The following is a 25,399-nucleotide window of genomic DNA, read 5'->3' on the forward strand; positions in this document are numbered from 1 at the left end:
TATGATTCTTTTTCATCCTCATTGCCTTCTCTTATTTCTTCGTTATCTGAACATCTTAAAACCTACTGTAACTGTCAACTATTTGATCCATGCAAAGTCAGTGTGTTACTACATGTTCATAACAGAAAATGTGTTTTTATTAATTGAACTTTGTGATCATCTGACTTGTTTTGGCTGAATGTGTCTTAATGACGATCATGTCTCACATCTGGGGCTGGTTTCCTGCCAGGGATTAAACCTAATCTTCAATGGGGGATTTTCTTTTGAAAATGTGATTTAGTCCAGGACTAGGTTTAATCTGTGACCGGGAAACCGGCTATTAAAATACAAACTCAGACTTTATCAGACACCAAGAGATGAAACAGAGGGCACATCCATCCAAGTTGTTATGGTCTCAGTCCATAACACACACTTATATTGTTAGTGTCCACATGGTTGGCACAATCCCTTATCGAATCAGCAATCACTAATTTGATTAGGAGCCTCACAAGATGTGAAATATACTTTAACGATCGGGGATAGAAAGCTTTTTTAGTTCAGACATGTCTAATCTGCTTTGACTCAAATTTCACTTTTCACACTTTTTGATTAAGATGAAATCTTGAAAGTGACATGCTTTCTGTAGCCTGCTGTCCCGTTCACACATGAACTATCATATCACTTAATGACATTAAAGTAGTATAAAGATCACATTATCCCTCTGAAAGCTCCTATTTATTTCAGTGGGGGGAAGACACACTCAATGGAGGTCAGGAGTCCAGGCACCAAGCTCAAACACTGTAGAATCTACGGTGCAGACTTTCAATTCAAATTCAATTGCAGTGATAGGGTGCACATGTAAAACGTACAAGTTTGTTCCTGCTTCTTTTGATTCATTGAATGCAATTAAAGCCATCAAGACAGATTCATTTCTAGAGGGATGCAGCCCTAGTCCTTGTCTCACACCCTGAACATTGAACAGCTGGACCGGGGACAGAGTCCTGAAGAGAAGCCAGGTCTGCTAGTTATCTGATCGCCAGACCTTCCCTCGTGGGTTCTGTGGCTTCCTCTGCCACTCCTAGTGGTGCCGACACCATGACCAGCACCATCACATACACAGACCAGTAGAGACCACTGGCAGCAGCCTCCCTTCCTTTCACCCGCCGTTACCATGGTAACAGACACAAACAAGACCCAACAGACACCCGGTGAGTGGTGGCGCGCACTTGCTCGGCCCCGGCCCCGGCCCCGGCCCCAGCCCCTCTCTCTCTCTCTCTCTCTCTCTCTCTCTCTCTCCCTCCTCGCCCCCTCTCTCTCTCTCTCTCCCTCCTCCCCCTTCTCCCGAAACAAAGACCTTCACTGTCACACAGATCTCCACCAGGCCACAGACAGGGAGGCATGCCCAAGCGATGAGGCCACAGAGAGACAGAGAGAGAGGAAGAGGAGGAGGAGGACGAGGAGGAGGAGGAGGAGGAGAGAGTGCAGGGTATGTTCAGAATCTCTCTATATACAGTGTCTGTGCAACGGTACTCTAGTCTCTCAGCCACGTTCCTGTGCCAAAACAGCTCAGCACACGCAGAGAAAATAAAATATAAATATATAAACTGACCTCAGTTGTGGTTTGAATAGTTTCACATATTTCTATGCTCACTGCCAACAGTGTCAAACTTCTGAAGCTTCAAGTTTCATGGAATAACAAACAGCGATACCAAAATACTTATGTGAGGATGAGGGACAACATCTGCCTGTAAGGGAGCTGGAGGGGGATGTGGGGTCAGTATTCTCTTATTTGACAGGGTCCAATTGTGTTTTTGCCCTTTCTGTAAGTACATTTCAATTTGACAGGAAGGAGCTGGCTGGCGGCTGGTTCTCTCTCTCTCTCTCTCTCTCTCTCTCTCTCTCTCTCTCTCTCTCTCTCTCTCTCTCTCTCATTCACTCTTTTTACGTCAGTGAGCCCATGACACAGGAAGGACGGACCCTAACTGCCACGATGTTAGTCATAGCAATCGTTTTGAATCTGCACTTTGGAAGTGTAAGACTGATATGATCCTAATCTAGTCAGACAGTTAGTTCATGTGGTATGTCTGGCCTGATCACAATGACTTAGCCCAGTCAGAATCATAATCCAACAACAATCTGCTGGTTAAGCGTTCATCAGCTGCCCTCAGCTAAGGAGCAATACACGGACAGCAAGCAATAAATCTGTTAATGGGGGAAAAAGTGGTGTTCTGTCTCACTGCTAGAATGACTCATATAGACCAGGACCACATGCAGGTTGATCACCGTTGACACCACAAACAGTACTCTACTCTATTGTCTGTAGAGCGATGTGTGAGGTAACACATCTGTGGATGATTCTTGATAAGATGCCTGCTGCACTACCATGGCCAGGCTGTAGTATGGCAATATTGGCACTGTGATGGAGAAAGGGCATCAAGCCCAGCACTCTTGGGTAATAGGTGCTCAAGGCCCCTTTAACTCTGCACTCAGCAAGATTACAACAGCAGGCAGCATGCCTGTACTTAAACACTTTTATGACAGGATATTTCTCAAGCTCCCCTCTCTTTAACGGCTAATAAGTGCAAGAACACAATACGATTTGAGAAAAAAAGGACGTTTCATTTATTTCCTTCAACGTCAGAGTGGATTATTTAAACTATATCAGATGCATAGACCCATTGAGTCATGGAATTCATATTAAACAAAGCTGCCAACTCCAAGGCTCAATAATAAACACACGCACACACGCACACACACACACACACACACACACACACACACACACACCTTTGCCAACACGTTTGAACTCATCATTGGTTTAAATGGCTCTCTTTACTAGAAGGCTCGTCATTTTCAAAAGTAGACCTCAAATGTTTTAAACAGAGTTTTTGAAAATGATTTGATTCTGTAGTATGGTTTGTATGTGTTGCATTCCCAGTTTCCAGGCAGCAGTGCAGGCATTCCCTAAGCTGTAACTCTGATTTCACGCTATGGGAGAGATGCATAGGCAAGCATATACTTTTGCAACTTTTCGGTTGTTCAAGCCAATTCCTAAACTGGAGCAATAAATATAATTACTGACAATGAACCCAAAGGACAGCGTTGTACTTTTTCCTCCACTTCACGAAGATGTATTGTTGCTCAATAATTGAGTCATTATACATCATTTTGTCCATTTGTCCAGGGATTGGCTCAAAGAGAAAAACTACATAGGGCTACTTTCCTTTTCCTAATAAAGCTTGCAATTGCATGACTTACATGTACTTCCAGTCAAACATTCCTCCATATACTTTGTTTTAATCATTTTACTCACAAAACAATATAAGCCATTTAACTGACGATTTTATCCAAAACAACTTACATTGCAGTAAGTGCATACATTTCAACATATATGGTCCCAGCGGGAATCAAACCCACAACCTAATCGTTGTTAGCGCCATGCTCTACCAACTGAGCCACAGAAGACCGAAAAAAAAAGGGACAACAATGGTCTCAACAGTGTGAAAACAAGCTTTTGAAACATATACTGTATGCTTTCCAATGCAGACTAAGTATTTTGGGAATAATTCTCTAAAATGAAAAGTCTCTTTTCATCAGGTCTGTACTGCACATGTGTGAGCATGTTCATTTGTTCTTTCAGGAATATACCACCTCTGCAACATTGTTTGAACCCACTTGGGTCATATCTTACATAAAAAAAATGTGTGTGAAATTTGTCTTGTCTTGAGAAATTGCATCTCGGGGAGCTCCTTCAACCATGAAGCATTCTCCATCTCCCCAATGAGATCTGTGTAACGTATCAATTCTGTGTGGAGGGACTTCAATAGAGATCCTTTCATTGTGGATTACCAGCCAAACACTGGAGGGAGAAGAGCAACAGAGGTTACTGTACAATCTGGACCTCGTTTTAGTAATTGAATATGCATGGCAGTTTCAGATTCCCAGCCCTCTCATCCCTCCATCTCCCTCCCTCCCTCCCTCCCTCCCTCCCTCCCTCCCTCCCTCCACCCAGAGTGATAGAAGGGGGCTGGGGATGATTATGCCGGCTGGATGCATCTGGAACGAGTGCAACACATCTCAGCAGATGTGTAAAAATAGGCCCGAGCTGTTGTAGGCATAATTGCTAATAAGGATAAAGTAGGGGAGAGGAGAGGGACTGCCTGGACTGCCATAAGCATCTGTACGGCAGCCAGCTCTCCTTAACCACACTGAGAGGGATTCATCAAATGATCCAGTCCCAGGAGGAAGCCTGAGTGCTGGGGATGATGATAAGCCTGCAAGGCCTCCTTACCAGACGGGCCTGGTGGAAACTTCACTCACCCCCCTAACAACACCAGACTCCTGTTGGTTTTAATGAGGACCTCCATATTAGAGTGCAATTAAACTTTAGACAACACAATTAACATCATCATTTTAACCACACATTTATGCTCCTCTCCTGCATGTATGGAATTACACAAGTGTGTTGTAAAGAATTCAAGCAGTCCCCTACTCAGAAACCTTGGCCCGTGGAGGGATCCAGTGTGCTTGTCCTGGACCCGATGAACCAACCTACCTCACACACAGCTCTGTCCTGGCCGCTGTCTCCTCCACCACATCCCAGCCCCTGAGGGTTCCACTCACACACAGAACTCTGCCTGGGTCTGGTTCTGGTTCTTTGGCTGGGAAAATCTGGACGTGCCTGGTGTGTGCATGTCTGATTCTCCTCATTTTTCCAATAGCCTGGAGGCTAGGGGGACTAGTCAGTAGGCCTGTGATGCATCTGCTGGTACATCTACATGGAAATCCCAGGAAAAAACAGCTTCGATTATTTTCCTCTTTCTCCTCACACACGCACTCACATGCACATGCACAAACAAACACACACACACACACACACACACACACACACACACACACACACACACACACACACACACACACACACACACACACCAGCACCTGGCCATCCCTCCATATGTTGGCTGTGCCAAGGGGGATTTTCAGACAGACTGATTACATGGGGTTCATGATAAACGACCAACTCTTCGCCTCGCACTGATAAATGAAACACAAAACCATCCCAATGAAATGTGAGTTATAAATGACTTAGAGGAATGTCTTAGAAGTGTAGAAGAAGCAACGGTGGCCAGGGTGAAATCTGTTCTGGACCACGATGGCATACTGTATGATGCAGTGAACTGAATCTAAATGATCTATGTGCACTTTTGTCGTTCAACACTTCAGCAGTGAAATCATGATCAGTGTTGCTGATCTCTCTGATCGCTGATTGTTCCCAGCTGTGGTCACAGATAACTGGATAAAGTCAAATGTCTCATGTTCAGGATCCTGTTCAAACCCTGCTCTTCCTTTCTCCGCCCTCAGCCCTCCTCTCTTCTCCTCCTCCTCCTCCATCCCTCTCCTCCCAGGCTTTGGACCCAGCCCACAGTGTGAGTGAGCACACATCTGAGCCTCATACTGTTTTCCTTTCCCAGAATTCTCTGCTGCTTGTTCTGGCGCTGGGTGGAGTTGGCAGTTTTCCTCTCATCCTACCTAAAAGTCCTTTCCTCGCTTTCTTGTCTCCTCTCTCCCTGCTTCCTTCTCAAAACCAATATGTGGAGAATATGAGCCTCAGACCTTCTCCTCCAATGAGTTTTGAGAAGGAGGCGAGGATAGAGGATGTAAGGAAGCGAGTAAAGACTTTTGAGATTCCTAGCGATCTAATCCTCTGAACCTGAGACGAACCAGACAGAACTCCTGTAACCACAGACAAACTCATCAGACCACACTGATAGCCAACATTGTGAGACTTAAACCCTGGATCCCCACTACAGATAATGGCTTTGCAGCCTGACTGTAAGAGGCTTACGACTCTATCTGATGGTTTCTTAATGGGAAGAGGGCCAAGTTGAATTGGAGCAGTGTTTATTTACTGCTCTCCAGATCCAACAACTGTTCTACGAATACTTCCCTGGCCAGAACTGCAGCCCCATTCAACAAAGTCACAGAAGAGAGAAAGACACCGACAGAAAAACAACTGGATGAGGGAGTAAAGAGGAGGAACACTTATGGATTATTGTGAAGAAGGGCTTGAACTGAAATGAAAAAGTGACCATAACAGCCGCACCCTAACTAACTTAATCAAACGCATGCAACTCTATATCCACATCACAACCACCACATCCAAGCCTGACACAGTTACTCCCAGAGCACAGCCACATTACACAGGCATTGAAGAGAGGCAGCAGGGCCTGACTACATGGACGTCTTATTTACTTATATTTTCACCCTGTGTGGAAAGGAGGCTATCTAAAATTTGGCTTGTTCACAAGATGGCAGAAGTGAAATTGTGCAAACCGTAAATAAGTCCTTCCACTAGTCTTCTTGATTGATTCTTTGAGCACATACTGGGCTTGAAAATGTCTGGTGGACACCAGACTTAAATAGAAAAATCAAGATGAATGGAAATTCAGTTTTAAAGCAACAATGCCCCCTTGTGCTCTGAACAAGTAATGGCAGGTAATAACTTCCTGTGACAATACTGCTCCCTTGTGGACCTTGGTGACACATCAGCTTAGGTTTTCATCTGCCTCAAATTGAAAGTATGGAAAATACCTGGCTTCAGTAGATAAACATCTCAATTTCATGCTTGTTCATAATAAGATTACATCTGCAGTTTTACTGGAAGCAATCAGGCATATTCCCATTACACAAGCATATCTCCATGCCAGCATGCAAACAGAATTATCATCGACTGGTTCTTAATTAGTAATGACACAACCACAATTTCAGCATATTTCAATAAGTAAATGATGACTGTCATGAGTATTGTAAAATTTTAATAAACAGTGCTTTTTACATATTTTATTACTAAAAAAACACAGGTGGTAAAAATCAAATTGAAACAAATAAGTTACATTATAGTAAAAAGCACTTGAGTTTCCATTCCATTTTCATCATTAGTGTGAACCCCAGTAATAGGAAAATAGCATAGAAAGTATGCGTCCATAGAATTTCATTCATATATATTCTTTAGCTAAATAAACCTTTATTTTTTTAATTCCCTTAACTAATTGGATGAAAGTGGTGAAGGTTTACAGCTTTGTGTTCATGGCATGCCCTCAATTTCATCCAAAGTTCTGTTATACAGTATGAAAAAGGCCCATCAAAACCATTTCAAAACAATGCCCCATGACAATCTCGAGAGAAGTAAAAATAAAAAAAGAAAGGAGATATAAATTAAGATAACAAAAACTCAACAGTCCAGAAAACATATTTTTCTCAAATGGCTAATTTGACTACAAAAAGTCCACTTGGATGCAACCAAACACACTCACAAACACACCTGAATGCATACACACACGCGCTCTCTCTCACACTCACACACACACACACACACACACACACTGTGCATAGACCTAGGTTTAACTGGGAGTAATTGGAGCCGTTCCTCTCAGCTCTTCAACTCCCCACTGTGGCTGTCGTTAACGGGAAATCTTCAGGCTGTTTGTTGCCATGGCGACAGAGTCTGGTGCTAGGCTGAGGGGAATTGAGATAGAGATATGTCAAGACAAGAGATATGTAGAGATAGGCTGTCGGGACAGGCCATGTTTACAGAGCCTGTTGTCCCTTCTCTGACTCCCGTTAACAGAGGGCAACGACGGAGGAACAGTAGAAAAAATGAATAACTGTTGTGAGGGGAACAGGACAGGGGATTGGCAACAGGGATCCACGTTCTATTGCACATACATTTCTGTTTCATGTCTCTTCTTCTCTGACTTTTCCTATAGGTCTAATTCTAAAACCTCACAGTTAGAAACAGGCAGCAAGAGCTATGTCATAAATAATGATAAACAAATGAGAAGAAGACCTCCAAATCAACCTGTGTGCCGCCAAAAACAATAATAATAGTTATAATAATATTAATAATAATACAAGAAACAACAATACAGCAACATTATCAATACCGATAACAATAATATTCACAAAAACAACAATAACTATAAGATATAAGCATAAAAGTAACAGTAATTTGTTCAATATAAAAAGAACCTTTCTGTAAAATTGATTGTCATTCAAAGATAAAAAGTGTCCAAAACATCCAAGGCATCAACAGTGAGGAGGACCAAATGATGATGACTATAAAAAAAGTGACCAGGGATTCACGAAACTAAAACCCAAAGGACAGCACTTGAAGCTAGGAAATCCATCTGAACACGCATCTGTGCAAGCTTTTGGCAGTCTTGAGAGGAAAAGGGACAAACAGGAAACGGCTCGAACAAACAAACACACACACACACACACCAATGTGTGCTTTCCGATCTGTTCCTCCACATAGAGTATAGGAGTCTCTATACAAGCAGTGTCATCACCACCACTTCAGCGGGGAACAGATTTCCTTCCCTTGCCTTTCCACTTCAAATCACTGATCTCATTCTTTTCGTAATAATATGTCAAAATGCAGAGACCAGAAAAAGTAGCAGTGCATTGTGTGGTTCATATCAACAGGGTCCCAGCCAGGAGGTCCAGTAAGCTATGTGAGGCTGAAAGTGCTGAGAGGGAACAGAGTATAACCAGGTGGGTGGATGGCGGACAGCGCTGAGAGAAAACGTCATGGTAGAAAGGTGGCATGGCTTTCATACCCTTTAGCCCTGTGTCTGAGAGAGTTAACCCCTGAAAGCTTTTAAAGCAGTTTAAAAAGAGGGATAATGAGTTAAGGGAAACTCATTCACGTGCACACACGCACGCACGCGCAATCTCTCTCTCACACTCTCTCACACACACACACACACACACACACACACACACACACACACACACACGGGAGAAATCCTGTCCCTGAATATGTCAAGATGGGTAATCCTGATCTATAAAACAATTTTGTAAAAGCTGTTTTAGTTTTACATGAGTGTTGCTTTGCTTCCACTGCTTTGTTGAGAGAGAGAGAGAGAGTGCGCAAGAGAGAAAGCAATGCTGCTGCAGCAGCTGTAACATGAGGGTGTCAAACATCTCTGGAGTAATAGAAGGTGGGGTGCCTCAGGGTTCAGTGTGATGCCCTTTCACCCTTCGGGGGGGAGGGGGGGGGGTGTGGGCTGTCTTAGTGCCAGTCCTCATCATCCCCGTCCTCGTCCTCGTCCTCTCCCTCAGTAGAGTCATCATTAGTGCTGTCTCCTCCAGCTGCACCCTCTCGCGCTCCGTTCTGCCGCGCGGCCAGCAACGCTGCCGCCTCCGCCGCTGCCTGGGCCGCCGCCCGCTCATCGGCCTCTTTCTGGCGCAGCGCCGCTGCCTTCTTCTCCTGCTCTGCGTGGCTCTTCATGTGGGCGCTGCGGCTCTTCACCTTGTAGAAGATCCTGAGGGCAAAGGGGACAATGGTCAGAGGTCAACAAATCAGGATTCACTGTTCGCTTCGGAGTTTATAGGCTTTACATATTTGTATTTATGTATCCTTTATCTAACCAGAGAAGTCATATTAAGATTGACATCTCTTTTTCAAGTGAGCCCTGGCCAAGAAGGCAGCATACATATAGTTACAGATTAATGTAGCAAACCGTAGTTCTAGCTTCAAGGTAAATATAGAGTATTTACCTTGAAGCTAGAACACTATGCTATAGCATAATACTGCAGGAAATATATGGGACAGTGAGGATAAGGGGCGTGTTTGTATTTTGTACACAGTCGCTGGGCAGAGCTGCATAGACTGGGGGCATGACATGCCATATCAGCGCCGTGTTTCAGTTGCTAGGAGACGGTTGATAATAACAGGATTGCCGTTGCCATGGGTGAGGCTCTTCAATCAGAATCGGTCAGTGCTGCGTTATTCCTTCCTGCTCAAACAACCCCCATGGGGCACTTCTCACTGTACACACACAAAGCTGGATCCCTACAACCAGCAATAGCCCCAATATCGACCCTATTTAAAACAACCGATAAAGGCTAGTCATCTAGAAAATGTGAACTAATTTTAGCTGACTCTTGACCACGGTTTCTCTTTCAATTAGAAATAGTACTTACTGATAATTGGTCACTGAGAAATTATACAACAGACTGTTGCATCATTTAACACTCAATAAAAAAAGTGCATTGTCTTGCATCCGTGTATGAAATGTGATATATAAATAACGTTTGATTTGATTAAAATAAAATTGTTTAAATATGTTTTAAATTAGCAAGGTAGGGCCCATGTCATCATTCAAGTAATGCTGAACTTCCATGTGCAGCACATTGAGGGCTCTGTCTGTGTTCCATGTGCAGCACATTGAGGGCTCTGTCTGTGTTCCATGTGCAGCACATTGAGGGCTCTGTCTGTATTCCATGTGCAGCACATTGAGGGCTCTGTCTGTGTTCCATGTGCAGCACATTGAGGGCTCTGTCTGTGTTCCATGTGCAGCACATTGAGGGCTCTGTCTGTGTTCCATGTGCAGCACATTGAAGGCTCTGTCTGTGTTCCATGTGCAGCACATTGAGGGCTCTGTCTGTGTTCCATGTGCAGCACATTCAAGACATTGAGCCGTCCAGACGGCAGATACTGACCTGCCACACTTCTTGCAGGGGAACTCTCCCTCCTGCCCAGCAGGGGGCTTGCTGCCTGCGGGCGGGCCGCTCTTTGGAGGGGGTTTTGGTTTGGAGGGGGCACTGGGAGGAGGAGGGGGGTGACTGGGACAGGACGACGGGTGATCTCTCCTCCCATCCTCCTGGCTTTTTAACACCAGGACAGCTCCAGCCTGCAGACACACACACACACACACACACACACACACACACAGGTCAGCACAAACAGAACACCCCACCGCTCAGGTCAAATGACCTTAGGCTACACAGCGAACCTGATTAGTAAATGAGATCAAGTTAAACATAACAACGCACAGTGAAATGGAGGGTCATGATAAGAAACATCTTAAAGCCAAAATAAAACCTTAGTAAACATAATTAGTACTCATTTGAGTTTTATTAGGTCATCGAATCAAATTCGAAAATGGGGAATGAGGTCAAAGATATCTTGAGTCATTGTTTGCTGACAGTCAGGTTACGCAACACCGAACAAGGGAAGCCAGCCAAAACAGCTGCTGCAGAGCCACCAGAGGGCAGCAGACCTGACTCTTACAATCTACATCCCAGCAGAACTCAATGTGAACTCATGGCAGGGTTAAGAGTGCAAATATTGTTTACTAGGGGATGTAAGGTTGACATGACAAGACAAAAATAGAAATGCCATTTACATCTTTCTTTATGTTCCAGAATCCTCTACCAACAACACCTATTGTACTCCACACCTTCAACACACCTGACCGACAATAACACCTACAACACTGACTTGATAGCCTAAAACAATGCAGTGGAAAGCTTGATTTGACCAATCCAAATATGTTAGTGCAGTGAGCACTTCAATGAAGGGAGGATTGTTTAGTATTGGAACAAGGCCCTTGGCCTCACACTCACATTTTCAGTGGCCTGTAATGTCTGAGTCACCCTGCTGGGGCTGCTGCTATTCTTCTTCCTGTCAGCTGACCCCTCCCACTTCCTGTTGTCTTCCTCTTCTTTCCGCGATTCAAATCTCTGAGAGCTCTTTTGGTCGGGAGAGAGAAAGGCACTGATTACTCTCCAACAGTGCTCAAATTGTTTAAATAGCCTGCATTAGATACAAAGTGACACACACACACACACACACACACACACACACACACACACACACACACACACACACACACACACACACACACACACACACACACACACACACACACACACACACACACACACACACACACACACACACACACACACACACACACACCCCACAGTTCAGCACATACAGTACTCACACCCCACAGCTCAAGTCAAATGACCTTTAACAACTAACCTGATTAGTTTAAGAGATCAAGTTAAACACAACGCACAGTCAAGTGAAGGGTCATCATAATGTATTGGACACACACACACACACGGTTTACTTGAGGTTGGTGAACTGAAGTCAACTCACTTTGTGGTCGACCTCCTCCTCTGTGCTCCTGTTCTCAGGCGGGTCCGTCTCTCCGTAGATGAGGGATCCATTGCGACCGATCTTCACCTGCTTCTTGTAGGTGTAGTAGAACTCCACACACTGGGCTACCGTCTTAGTGCCCACCTGTGTACCAGTGTCACACACACACACACACACACGGTTTATGGCAGTGGACTGGAAACAACCTCTTGATAACCTGTCAGCTTATTACCATAATAAACAGCATATGATAACATAAATCAAGGCCCGGAGTCTGCTGGGGAAATCTCATGTGAACATACCAGTTTCTGCACCATGAAGAAGTCCTTCTTATAGGCAGCGATCCCTTTGTTAAAGGAGCGTCTCTCTGCTGAGGTCCAGCTGTCTGACCCTGAATGAGAGTTAGACAGAGGCAGACAGACAGACAGAGATAGAGGCAGAGAGAGAGAGAGAGAGAGAGAGAGAGAGAGAGAGAGAGAGAGAGAGACAAAAGAGTGGTGTGGAGTTAGACAGCATGTCGCTGACTGGGGACTGTGGATGTCAACTTCTCTGTGCACTGGGTGGACGGACCCCACTGCAACCCCCCCCTCAAAACCACACGCACGCAGGCTCACACGCACATAAGCTCTCTCACATACACACACACACACACACACACACACACACACACACACACAGCCAGGACTCACACATGGCTGGATAAACAATGGTTCTCCTGTCCTCTGCTTGGGATTATCCACACGCTACTAACCCACTGCCCCCTCTCCACAGCAACCCCCTCAATCCACAGTCTCCCCCCCTCTACAATCAACCCCTCCTCTCACCGACCAACAGTCCTGCCCCCACTCCCTGCCCCCGTCACCCCCCCCCCACACACACACACACACCACGCTCTCACTCCAGCTGCCATTGTTTAGGACTGAGGGGGGCCTCTGTAGCTGCCCACCACTGTTCTAAAGCAGAGAAGAGGAGTATGCATGCACACACACACGCACGGTCGCGCACACACACGCATGCACACACACAGGCCCGCATTAACACACGCATGCACACACACACAACCCAGTATGACTATTCAGAGTGTAAAAGGTGAGAGGACAACCTGAGTAGTGGTAGTCTCCCAGACAGTGGCTCTTGGGGAATATGGGTTTTTTCAGCAGGAGGAGGGCAAGCGCTCCCTGTAGAGAAAAATACATAATTTAGTTTACTCTGCAAAACGGATAGTGCATGAAACAATATCAACGTTCCATTATCTGATATGAAGAAGCTGATGTGTCTGAAATGATCCGATTAATAAAAGAGGGCCACTGTACAGAGAGCAGTGAGCCTCGCTGGTGCAGAGAGTGGGTGCTCTAACAACCACCTCCGTCTCCTTGACAACGCGGACTAACGCTGGTCGCTAGGGGCTGCGAGCAACACCGTGGGTCTCTCTCTCTCTCTCTCTCTCTCTCTCTCTCTCTCTCTCTCTCTCTCTCTCTCTCTCTCTCTCTCTCTCTCTCTCTCTCTCTCTCTCTCTCTCTCTCTCTCTCACTCTCTCTCACTCTCTCTCTCTCTCTCTCACTCTCTCTCACTCTCACTCTCACTCTCACTCTCTCACTCTCTCACTCCACAGTGTGTGGATGGGATTTTAGTGCGTAAAGCGAGTCCTGAGCATATCTACTGACAAATCAAAAACAAGAGGTTCTAGGGGGAAAACGTGGCTACGGCGATTAACTCAATAGCCCCTGTGCAGCACACCTGTTCCCGGTTGCCTGCACAGTTTATGCAGCTGTTTGATCTTGCTGAGTGAAATGCCTAACAAGTTCAATCCTGATATCTTAACCACACACCGATAGGGTTGGGGTCAATGCCTTGTCAATTCAGGAAGTGAGCTTATTGTAAAGCACAGGAAATTTCAGTTTACTTCCTGAAATGACTGAATTGAAATGCAGTTGACCCCAGCCCTCACACCACTTGGGCGTGTGTGTGCAGGAGGACTATGAGGGATGGCTGCTTCAGCCACACTGTGTCCAATGTGCTATCAGACTGAGATCAGTGGACCACGCCCTCTCCCCTCAGTGCTAGTCCCAGCTGTACTGAAGGTATGACACACTGTCTGATTACACTTTTATTGCATTAGGTGAGATCACACCCATTGCTCACCATGATGTCACCCTGGCACTCATACAAGCAGTGTGACGCTAGCTCCTGATTGGTCCCTCCTCCACACAGGGCGCTGGAACAGGCCAGGTGCATGAGGTCATCAACTAGAGAGAGAGAGAGAGAGAGAGAGAGAAAGAACATGATTAGGACATTACTTCCTTGGGTTCCTCAAATCACATCTGTATATGAGACAACGACATCCAGTAGTAGCATCACAGGTGGTTCTGAGACGTTGGGTGTGACTGCTGTACCTCTCTCCTGGTACCCTGGTTTGGCATCAGGACCGTGGAGGGGTGCCCAGACCAGCTCTGCCAGGTGCAGGTCATGCTGCTGGGCGGCTGAACGCTGCCTCAGCTCAGGCACCTCTGCCTGGTACCGCACGCCAATGTTGATTCGCCTGGTGAATAAGATTATGTTGACTTATACTGCTGTGATTGATGAATGGAGTTTCAAAACACAGTTGCAGGCCCAAAACATACACGCAAATGACAGGCTTATATCAGATTATTTACTGGGGTCTGTTTCAGAAATAAGAAATGGCAAATTTCATTCAAAACCTGACCACACAAAGTGGAAATGAGGACACCTTTTCACTTCTACTTATATTATATGCCTCTTGTCCTGTCTGTGGAGAGATTGCAGGGGAGTAGCTGTGTGCCTCTCCCTCCCTCCCTCCCTCCCTCCCTCCAGAGCAGGCTTGCTGGTGTAAACTGATCTGAGCTGGCTTGTTAGAAGTGTTTAGGAGCTCTCTTGGCCCAGCTGAAAGGCTGGGGGTTGTCCCCGGCTGACTGCAGAGCAGCTGGTACCAGTCAGAGAAGAACACCCACAATGCAACCCGTTTCTTCGCCACCCCCTGCCTTTGTCATTAAAAAACAGGGCCGTGATACACGCTAAACTGGGTCAGACCCAAAGGACCCATTTTGCCCTTTCATTCCACACAAACAGCCCCTGCTGGAGGACATTTCAATAAACTCAAGGCCAGTACTGAGGAAGACACACAAGAGCTCCTGTAACAAGCCTTTTTTTGGCTGTATGTTCTATTGACGTCTGCTCCAGCAGGCTAACTTCAATTGAAGGATTATTTCTACTCTTATTAATAATCAGAGGCAATGCAACACAGAATAGCAGAGATGGGGAGTGTCATTTGTTTTCAAAGAGAGAGAGAGAGGTTGGTCAGGGAGAGAGTTCAGCAGCGTCACTGTCAAGGGGACATGAGCCCTCCTTTAACGGGCGAGAGAGGAGTTTGGAGGGTTCTGTACTCACGGCTCAATGCTGACTGGAGTGGCCTCACCAATGGCAGACAGAACCGGGGGCGTTATGTCAATGCTGTCTAAAAAGCAAAGCACAGCACAAAAACACCACTGCTCAGTTAAAAACGTAGAATACTAATATTTGGGACAAAACAGACAGCAGATATTCATTGCGGCAGACGTGTGAGAAGTGGGCCAAACACACGATAGGACACTGTTATTACTTGTATATTACAGCAATAACAAGCATTATGGCTAAACGCATGTGAATACATATCCCTCAATGTAAGCTTATTTGTACAGCTAGAGTTATAGTTCAACTGCCATAGCGGCAGTTCATTCTAAACTAAGTTCATAGCCTACTGTAAGTGATACTATAATCCTTGGTAGAGTACTGTATGTTTGGACTCACTGGATCGCAGCAGGCTGCGCGTGGCTGACTTGGGAGTGATGGGAGGGGGAAGGCCCTGGCTGCTGGCAGCGGCGGAGGAGAGGAACGTGGAGAAGTAGAGGCCCGAGCCCTCCCGTACAGGGCTGAGGATGGGCGGTGGCGTGTAGGGCGGCATGGTGAGGGGGTTGTCTATCAGGCGAACGGGCGAGCGTAGGTGGCTCTGGTAGGGTGTGATGCTGGAGTAGATGGGCGGGGCGATGAACGTCCCGGGCTTGGGGGGCGGGATGAAGAGGGGTTCGGGGCGGGGCCGCCGCTTGGACTTGGCGGATTTGCCGTCGTCGTCTTTCTCTGCATCCGTTCCGCCGTTCTGATGAAGAGAGACAATCCGAGTCACACACAGACACACACACTGAACTGACAGTGTAATTTATATTTATTTAAATTTATTCTAATTTGTAGTGTACATGCCCCATACCCATTTCACAGCCTCAAGCCTCATTGCCTCTTAGCCTCGCACAGCCTACATAATTCATTGTTCTATTTTGTATTTTTTTTTGCTATTTTGTTAATATTTTGCTTATATATTGTTTATATTGTTTTATATTATGCACCAACCTCACCAAGTCAATTTCCTGTATGTGCAAATATACTTAAAATAAAAGGATTCTGATTCTGATTTTGATGAGTAAAAATGTTTACATGATACATTCATAATTAAACATCTGAATAACCAAAAATTGATTATAACTCCAAGAATATAATTATAAATAAAGGGTTTTATATGCCATGACAGAAATTATTAAGAAAAATAACATTTCTGAAAATGGTGGATTTAATGCTTTGCAATAAAACTCTTCAAACACACAATGAGCTGAATGGATTAATCATTTCATCATATACTACGAGTGTTGTTCTCCTGGGGGGGGGGGGGCTCCTAGAGAGAGACCAACCCCCCACCCTTGCAGCTAAATACTGAGCATCACGTATCCATACTGTACTCTACATCAATCCTATGGTGCGGCTAAACCCTGCTAATCTGCCTTGTCTGATCTGGGGCAGGGAGGGACACCAGCAGATCCTCCACCAATCCCCCCCAGCATCGAGACAGGGAGGGGAAGGGGGGCAGGGGAGAGAGATACACATATGGGGAAAACAGGGAGAGTGAGATGCTGGATAAAGGGGGGCAGGGAGAGAGTGGCTGTAAAAAGCAGGGATTTAGTATTAGAAAACGGATTGAAGAGGAGAGAACCAAACCCCACCATAAATACTCAGTCCTGGTCATGGAGAGCTGCACTGGGTCCAGGTTTTGGTCGCAGCCTCGTGCTATCACACCTGATACAACTAATCTTCAAAATCGCAGTAGCCTTCAGTACTGCAGCCCTCCAGGGCCAGGAGTGAGGATCACTCAGATTCCCCTAACCCCTCCCTACCCCATGACATGTGTGAGGTCATGAACCCACCTGGCCTGAGCTCTCGGTCAGCGAGTTCCTGAGTGAGCGCCGGCGGGTGACGATGACCGAGGGCTTGTGGTCCGAACGGGTGACGTCCTGCAGATTATTGGGTCGCGGAGGCCAGCCTGACCCCAGAACGTTCTGTTCCCTGTCTGGAGACGATGCCCCGGGCCTCCGCACCGGGACCGACACAGGGATGACCAGCGGCAGCAGGCTCTCGTCACGGGACCGTTTGGCGCTGAGGCCCTCGGGGTCCCCGGTCCCTCGCCCTGGGCCTGATGCTGCCCTAGTGGGGCTCCAAGGCCTGTGTGGCTCCTGCAAACAAACAAACAAACAAACAAACAAACAGAAGACACACATTACACATCTGGATGATTCCGCTTCATTGACAGATCAGATGACCTCCTAATACATTTTTATGTGAGCAAAAGCCTTTATATTTTTGCATATGATAAAAGCAGTAGTGCATTAATGAGGATACATCATCGCGCCTTCATGTACTGAAGTGACGCAACAGAGAGCTGATAACGCAACATCGTCGGTTTCAGGTTTCAATTTCATGTGACCAAAATTACACATGCCCCGAAGTGACTTTCAGTTTACTAATAGAAAGCGACACACATAACGATTCCGAGTGAGGACTGCTTCTGTCGCACACAAGCACTCTAATACTTTTCTCATTAAGCAGAGGCATAGAGGAGGAGCAGTGTCCAGGAGCATGCTGGAGTCCTTTTCACACCATTCCCAGTGGAAAAGTCCAGCCCCGACCCAGAGCAGGAGAAAGGGCATTCTGCTGAGCACTGCAGCCCCCCTACACCCCCCTCCCCTACAGAGAGAGAGAGAGGCGGGGGTGGGGGGGGCGCAGGGTGTAGTTTCAGTCCTCTGATGGAATGGGGGAGGTGCATAGACATGAAACATAGTCCTTTTATATGGGGAACTACCCATAAGGCAGGGCAAAGTAATGCTAGGAAAGAGGATATGGTTCATAATGTGTCTATCTTTTCTAAAATGTTTTTGTGACACATATCTAGGAGATATTAAAACTCCTCCATGGAGACTGTGGTATTGTATTTCAGCTCTGCAGCATTCATATTAGGGTGTTAATTGCTTATTCCTTTAATCTAAGAGCTAATCAGAGACCACACAAATGCTGGCACCATCGGCCATAGCAGATGCATGAGGCAGTTTGTTCTTGTTCCTTTTCTTGTTCTAATGAAGGGAGCCAAAAATCCCATCGCAATTACATCCATAAAAACAAACAGATATTGAACACCCTACAAAGTGAACTCATCAAAATTACTCCCAAAGCTGAACTAAGCTGCTTCTATTAATCATATGCAACCAAGTGCATGCATGCAGTTTGTATAAATGAGCTAGCTGGTGCATTAATATCCATGCATGGATGTACCTTTTGATTTAATGTGTCATCATCGTATACTATCGATTCAGGTCTTGTAAAGAGCACACTAAAGCTAGCTACACCACAGAGATGATATGTATTCTAACCTTTATTTATCCGGGAAGTACAATTGAGGTCGATGGACCTCTTTTACAAGGAAGACCTGGTCACTGTGATCTACACTCCTTAAAACGTTACGCACAAGCACCAGGCTACGCACCTTGGTAATGTGTGGCGGTAGGCACTCCATTTCAGAGGCCTTCTGAGCCAGGGTCTCCAGGTTGACTTCCTGGGACACCCTCCGTTTCCTGCGTGTGCTCTGGATGACACCTGTGGGGGCGGCCTGGACGTCCTCTGGCCTTTGTCCTCCTCCTGCCCCCTCAGGGGCCCCGTTCTGGAAGCCCTGAGTCCCCTGGGCTGGCTGCTCTGACGGGATGAGGAAGGGGTTGTCTGCCGATGGGGCTCCCCCTTCTTTGGAGAGGCGTCTGGACCGGCGAGGCTGGGCCTGGGGCTGTGGAGCCTCCGTGGGCTGCTGGGGGTCTGAGGGAATGTGCGGAGGTTCTGGCTCCTGGAGGTCTGGGGTAATTGGGGTAGCTGGAGTAGCTGGGGTGGAGGGCTCTTCACAGTGCACAAGGGTGGGTGGCTGTGAGTGTGGATGGGGGTGTGGGTTTTGGCTGCCGCTGGGGTAGTATTCCAGCAAATGTTGATTTTGTTGCTGTTGCTGTATTTGCTGTTGCAATTGTTGTTGCTGTTGTATTTGCTGCTGCTGCTGCTGTTGCTGTAATTGCTGCTGTTGGATTTGCTGCTGTTGTATTTGTTGTTGTTGTTGTATTTGTTGGTGCTGTTGGATTTGCTGCTGCTCTTGTTGGATTTGTTGCTGTTGGATTTGCTGTTGCTGCTGCAGTTGTTTCTGTACTTGCTGTTGGCGTTGAAGTATTTGCTGCTGTTGTATTTGATGCTGTTGTTGCATTTGCTGTTGTTGTAATATTTGCTGTTGTTGCTGTAGGCGTATTTTCTGATGCTCCTGTTGATGCAGTTGATGTTGGGGTTGGGGTTTTGTCTGTGCAGTGTAGTTCAGATTGGGTAAGGTCCTGGTGCCCTGAAATGCCTGATAGTAGCCTGTTAGGTGTGGCTTAGGCTGTCCAAAAGCTAACTGGAAGGGCTGAAGGACTGAACTACCTCCGGGGTTGGATGTACTGAGCTGCTGGGCGTTCAAGGCGCCTGGTTTGAGGGGTGGCTGGAAGGCCTGGGGCTGCTGCTGCTGCTGCTGCTGCTGCTGCTGCTGCTCCCACTCCAGACTATGGGCCTTGGCCACGGCCACCTCCCTGTAGGCCTCTCCAGCAGGGTTAGACACCAGCTGTGGCTGCTGCTTCTCTGGAGCTCTATTGGGGGGCTGCTGCTGCTGCTGCTGCTGCTGCTGCTGTTGCTGCAGAGCACCGCCCTCATGGACTTGCTTGGTGAAAGCCGTCTGGGCCCTGGAGTCACTCACATTTACACCCCCTAGGTATGGAGCAAAGTTCTGTCCCCAGTTGGCCATGGTGACACCCTGTGTCCAGGTACTAGTCCTCTGCTGCTGGGGCTGCTGTTGAGAGGGGTCCTGGTGTGCCCACTTCATGGGTACCGTCTGTTGGTAATGACCACGGCTCTGGTCACCTTTCTCTGGGCTAAAGATGACAGAGTTGAGGTACATGTGAGGGGCCTCGGGGTTGGAGGCCACTGTGCCTGCGGACTCACTCTGTCCAGGCTCTGAAGCAGGGGCTGCCAGGCTGTAGTAAGAACCATCGGTATGCTGAGAGGTCTCCTTCATTGCTACTCCTTGGTCGTTGAAAAATGAGATGCGCTTGCCTGTTCTCTTGGTGTTGGCTTTCTGCTGGGCTGGTAAACTCATGGCTATCATTAATGAATAAGGGCTGGTGGGGGGGGGGGTGGGGGGGGAGGGGGGGTTATAGCTGAGGGCTGGAGCCTTGTGTACACAAAAGGCCCCCCAAACTGTGCAAACCACCAACCAATGTATGGTCCAACGTAGCTCCCTTTGAACTGGTCTATCCGTTGACAAAGCAAAACATATGTTTTTCAGCACACGGACTAGGAGAGGGGCTGCATGTTAAAGCAGATCACCAAACTGCATGGGCAACAGAAGGAGAGGTGGGGGGGTCACACAACCCAATCTTTTCCTTCCCTTTACTACTCTTGCTGATGTATTCAAAGGTAGCCCGGCTGAACTGAGTTGTCAGGTTGTCCACTTGTGTCGCTCATTCATTGGTGACACCCTGCAAAGAGAGAGAGGTCAGGCATGTTATAGTCTGCCTAGAGGGGTCCCTGTAGAGGGTCCCATTGTCAAACCTGCCACAGCAATGTAAAAACCTGCTGTGGGCCTTTTCAACAATAGGCTCCTGGTGAAAGGTATTGGGTGGGAGAGAGGGATGGGGATGGAGAGGGGGGGCACTAAGCTGTGTCATTACTAGTTTAGCTCACATGACACACGGACAAGGACGTGCAGGCACACATATCCAACAGCTCTCAAGCTCAAGACTTAAAACAAAGATGTTGAAATTAAGGTTAATACCCCCTGGCCTGATCACATGGATCAAACGACTGCCTCCAGCGTTCATCACATCAGTTTCTGACTGAGACACAGCATTCAAGAATGGGGGATGCAAAAATGCACTATAGCCACACAGCCACACAGCCACAGCCACACACACACACACACACTTCACGTAACGTTTATCATTGTGGTTCATTGTTAACTTCTGCTACAGTACAAGTATGCTACCATATCGAAGCTGCAACATTGCTGTTTTGAAGCCAGCTGGTTAAATACCATTGATCTCTATCATCTCAACAAGCACAGCTCTGTTCCCTGAACCACCAATGATGAACTATTATTATTACTTTCATGATGCGCTCTGACTCAGTCACAAAATAGGGAACCCCCTTGACCCTATGCACGCATTCCCAAAGGGGAAATGCAAAAGCTAGAACAATGAGAGTGAAAAATGACTCATCTTGTTAGAATGAAAAGGCTTGTGAAAAATTGGTTAACTCTTATCCTATACTAAAAGTGGAAATATTTTGTACATTTAAATTTTTCGTGGCACCACTTCCATTGCCATGGCAACACATTATGATAATGAAAATGTGGACTGTTATCTGATTGCACAGATAGTGAAGATTTCAACACAACCCTTGCCAAATCCCAGATGCACAATTACACAACGGGTTGATCAAAACAAGCATTATGTTTGGCCGAGAAGCATTCCAGCCGTCCAGATATCCACGATAACATGCTACCTCATCACTTCCACTTGCAAAATGTATACACTTCAAACTCTCCTCAATATATAGTGTGTCAATAATGCAATATCATAATGGTATTGTCCTCTTTTCTTTTCCCCACCGTCTGTGCACAAGGATATGTGTCATTGACAATATCATGTGATATCTGGGCCCATGAGCAATCAATGGCTGGTGGAGATATAATGGCCCTGAACCCAAGGTCAAGACGAATTTAGTTCACTTGAAGTACGCTGCTCCCATAACAACTGTCTAAATGATTAGTAGAAGAGACATGACCTATTCTATGACAAGATTATAGTAGAATCCACGAACACATTATCAAGGGTTTTTGTTTGATATTCTTTATTACCATTGACAACATATCTCACTGCAGGCATCAATACTCCACCAACACTTGCCAAAAAATGTGTTTTGGAGGAATGGTGCACAATAGTAACCATTTCCCTGATGGCCTAGCAGCCACCTAGTAAACACACACACACACACACACACACACACACACACACACACATCTCAAAATAGACAGCTGCAGCTGTTCGGATCCTGCTCTGGGGGAATAGCGCTGTTGAACTTCACTGACCACACTGGAGGGCGAACGGTAAAGGGGGTGATTGGATGGGCTGAGGCGGCAAAGGGATCATTAACACTATTCATCTGCATGCTTATAACCCGGTCGTTCGGCATTCAATGTGAGAAACGCGTCTCTGCATGTTCCACAATGAACAAAATCTGCGCACAAAAATGCGCACATTTTAGTCCAGAGCATCAATTTATTGGAATGGGACCGACTCTGATATAATTCGAGTATGCGCAATACGCACTGCTCTGTTTGCTGAACAACATAAACGGGTATAGGCTACAGCGATGTTGTTTACAGTGAGTTTATGCAATATGGGACATGTGCGCAATAACACGATGTCTACAGTATCCAAGGTGTAGCAGGATCATGACGCAGCGAGTGGCCCAGTATCGCAGTTACACAAGCCTTAGTTTTAACCCAACAAACAAGGTAACGCGTTAAATAGGCTTGTAACGTCAAGCGTAATTACCTAATCCCTACCCATTTCTTAATTTAAACAGCGAATGCTATGCAGTTAGGGCGCCGCGCTGAAAGCAAACGCGCAGTCGATGTAGGCTATTTGACATGAGCGAGAATTCCCCTCAGACAGCAAAAAAAGAAAAAGAAAAACATGCTGCGTCCTACATGAGAACCCTTCCTGGACCCCCCCTCCGTGGCCAGCCAGCTCAGCGCTATTTACGAGAAGCCCTTTGTTGCAGAAAAGGGATTATCCAGTCACTAATTCCATGGCACATTGCAACAAAGTGAGGCAACAATGCATCCTATATGTATGAGCACGCGCTTTAAGACAAAAGTATGGCTAATATTGAACCGACTCAACTTGTCAATACCAATACGATTAATACGTCACACGGCTCTCACTTTCCTTTTCAAAAGCCCCAGATAAACCAATAAATGACATACTTATCTATCGACAACCATTAAGTGCAATGACTGAAATTAACCCACCACATTTGCGAAATTGTGAACTTTGTTTACAACTATTGTCCACCTTTACCATGCATGCTTCTTACTTATTACACAAGCCAGCGAGAAAAACAGAGCTCTGATATGAAGTAACTCTAACCCCGGGTTTCTAGAACGACCACTCACCGTGCTTGTCATGTTTCAGCGTTGCCCCCACGATCACCACCACCGGAGCAACTGCCCCACGGTCCACGCGTCCAGTAGCCTGTGCAATCGAACAGAGATGACTGCATACATCTCCAAGGTTGAGTCATGCAATGCTGACCTCACTATTATTTTTCAAGTCAAGAGGTAGATCGATTTTGTAGAAATAACAGCTATCCAGTCGAAAATGGAGCACTAATCTGCAGAAATCTGGAGACTGTGGCACAAGTGTTGCACATCATTACGTTGCGATTGCACAAATACATGCACACATTGGCTATGCGGCCCTTTTTTCCTCTGAATCGAACAACACATTCTCTTTCAGCTCGTCTTGTGATCCCTCCAGTTCGTTCGCCACACCTACTTCCACGACCATATAAGGCCTTCCTCTTGCATGCGGGGCGCTGTAATTTACGGGGCAAGCGCTCTCTCAGTCCGTGCGGGAAATTCCGCCAGTGGGACACAGTGGTAGAAAATGGGCCTCTATGTCCCTTACAATGTCAATAAAGCAGGCACATCACATTTGTTATATCGCTCTTTGCGGATGCATTTATTATTGTTCTTCATTTCATTATTAGGCCCCATCCCTATTATTAGGCTCATGTCTTATTATACCATTAACTTTTGGGATGTTTTAATGTACGTATCACAGACACTTGGTCAACCTACGGTTATTGAGAAGTATTTTATATGTATATTATTTCTTATAAATGCGTTATGTATGGCTTATGGATATGTTATAAGGTATCCGTTATTAAAGGTACCTTTGAAATAAAGTGGATAAAAAGGACTAAAAGGTTAGTTTCAAGGTGCACATTGTTTTCTATTAGATCATTTATCAGTCTTTGATCATTATTTAATTGGCGTAGCCTACATATTTGAATCAGCAGAGCAGAGGAAATATGTATTTTGAAGAGAAACAATAGCCAGACAAGCCATTAGCCTCTGGGCTTTTGAGGCACTTTTTTTTAGGCACTATTTTAGTTTTTACGTTTTTTTAGGCTATATGCTGTTGTATCAGGCTGCACTTGAGATGCTTAGTCATACCTAATGGCCATGACTAAGCATGTGCCTGTTTAGAGAAAGGAGACACGCCATAGTTTGCCAGCACCAACCTCTCTGTAACAGGGTATACATGCTCTTTCTGCTGTACCTTAAAATAACGTGCAAAGCCTAAAACATTTAAGCATACAGTCCACTGGTACTGGCAGCTCTGTGAGAGTGAGAGAGATGACCCTCTGTGTGCGTGAGAGAGAGATATTGTATTGTCAGATATACTATATTATCATATATCAAGAAAGACACACAATAAACACTCTCCTATAGGCCTATTGGCAGGAAGACATTGTTGGTTAGGGCTAATGCAGTTGGCTTTACTGTACAATTGACATCCATATAGAATTAGACCATTGCATCTGCAAGCCGTGGCAGCAGCAGAAATGTTTGCATATCATACGTTTTGTAACACTGATAATGTGGGCATTTAGACTATCAGAGTCAATACGTTAATTGCGGCTACAACTGTTGTAGTAACAAGAATGATACACTGCAGAAGGATACATTGTTAACGATTGAAGTGCAACTTGCGCACGAGATACAATGTTTCAATGTTGCAAGTTGCAACTCGACAAACGGATGCTGATACTTCCCCATGAGGCAGCGCAGAGTTGGGACAGTTGAGAAACGGGATATTACAGTTATACAACATCAATTAAAGCATATTAATTAAATGTTATACTTTACCTTATGCATCTGCGGCACAAATCACCTTCATGAACCGTTGACAATTCTTTCTCGCCCTGAAGAAAGTTTTTTGCATTCCGAAGCGTCACTTCCTAGTA

The 25,399-nt window shown here is 46.0% G+C and overlaps 1 protein-coding gene across 2 annotated transcripts; it reads right to left on the bottom strand.

Annotated features, from left to right (window-relative positions):
• Positions 1-6,788: 6,788 nt before the first annotated feature.
• Positions 6,789-25,380, bottom strand: mideasb (mitotic deacetylase associated SANT domain protein b). 2 transcript variants are annotated; one of them, XM_083683589.1, is made up of 14 exons: positions 25,302-25,380; positions 23,541-23,619; positions 18,789-20,838; positions 17,179-17,484; positions 15,740-16,085; positions 15,341-15,407; positions 14,329-14,474; positions 14,078-14,181; positions 13,038-13,113; positions 12,238-12,326; positions 11,936-12,079; positions 11,395-11,520; positions 10,489-10,679; positions 6,789-9,308 (listed from the first exon to the last, which is right to left on the bottom strand). In XM_083683589.1, exons 3-14 carry the CDS (start codon positions 20,463-20,465, stop codon positions 9,056-9,058), a joined length of 3,525 nt encoding a protein of 1,174 aa, XP_083539715.1. In that variant the 5' UTR covers positions 20,466-20,838; positions 23,541-23,619; positions 25,302-25,380; the 3' UTR covers positions 6,789-9,055. The 2 variants fall into 2 exon arrangements, with proteins under 2 accessions (XP_083539715.1, XP_083539716.1); XM_083683590.1 differs by lacking the exon at positions 23,541-23,619 and having other exon boundaries at positions 25,302-25,350.
• Between the last annotated feature and the right edge of the window lie 19 nt (positions 25,381-25,399).

Source organism: Argentina silus, assembly GCF_951799395.1.
Source record: "Argentina silus genome assembly, chromosome: 13".
Taxonomy (NCBI): Eukaryota; Metazoa; Chordata; class Actinopteri; order Argentiniformes; family Argentinidae; genus Argentina; species Argentina silus.

What these genes read in the sequence shown, in the direction of transcription:
- mideasb (XM_083683589.1), bottom strand. Translation starts at nt 20,465, where the DNA reads ATGATAGCCATGAGTTTACCAGCCCAGCAGAAAGCCAACACCAAGAGA. An exon ending in TCTTCATGGTGCAGAAACTG is followed by an intron (nt 12,080 to 12,237) that starts GTATGTTCACAT and finishes ACTGGTACACAG; the next exon opens with GTGGGCACTAAGACGGTAGC. An exon ending in CCCTGCAAGAAGTGTGGCAG is followed by an intron (nt 9,309 to 10,488) that starts GTCAGTATCTGC and finishes CTTTGCCCTCAG; the next exon opens with GATCTTCTACAAGGTGAAGA.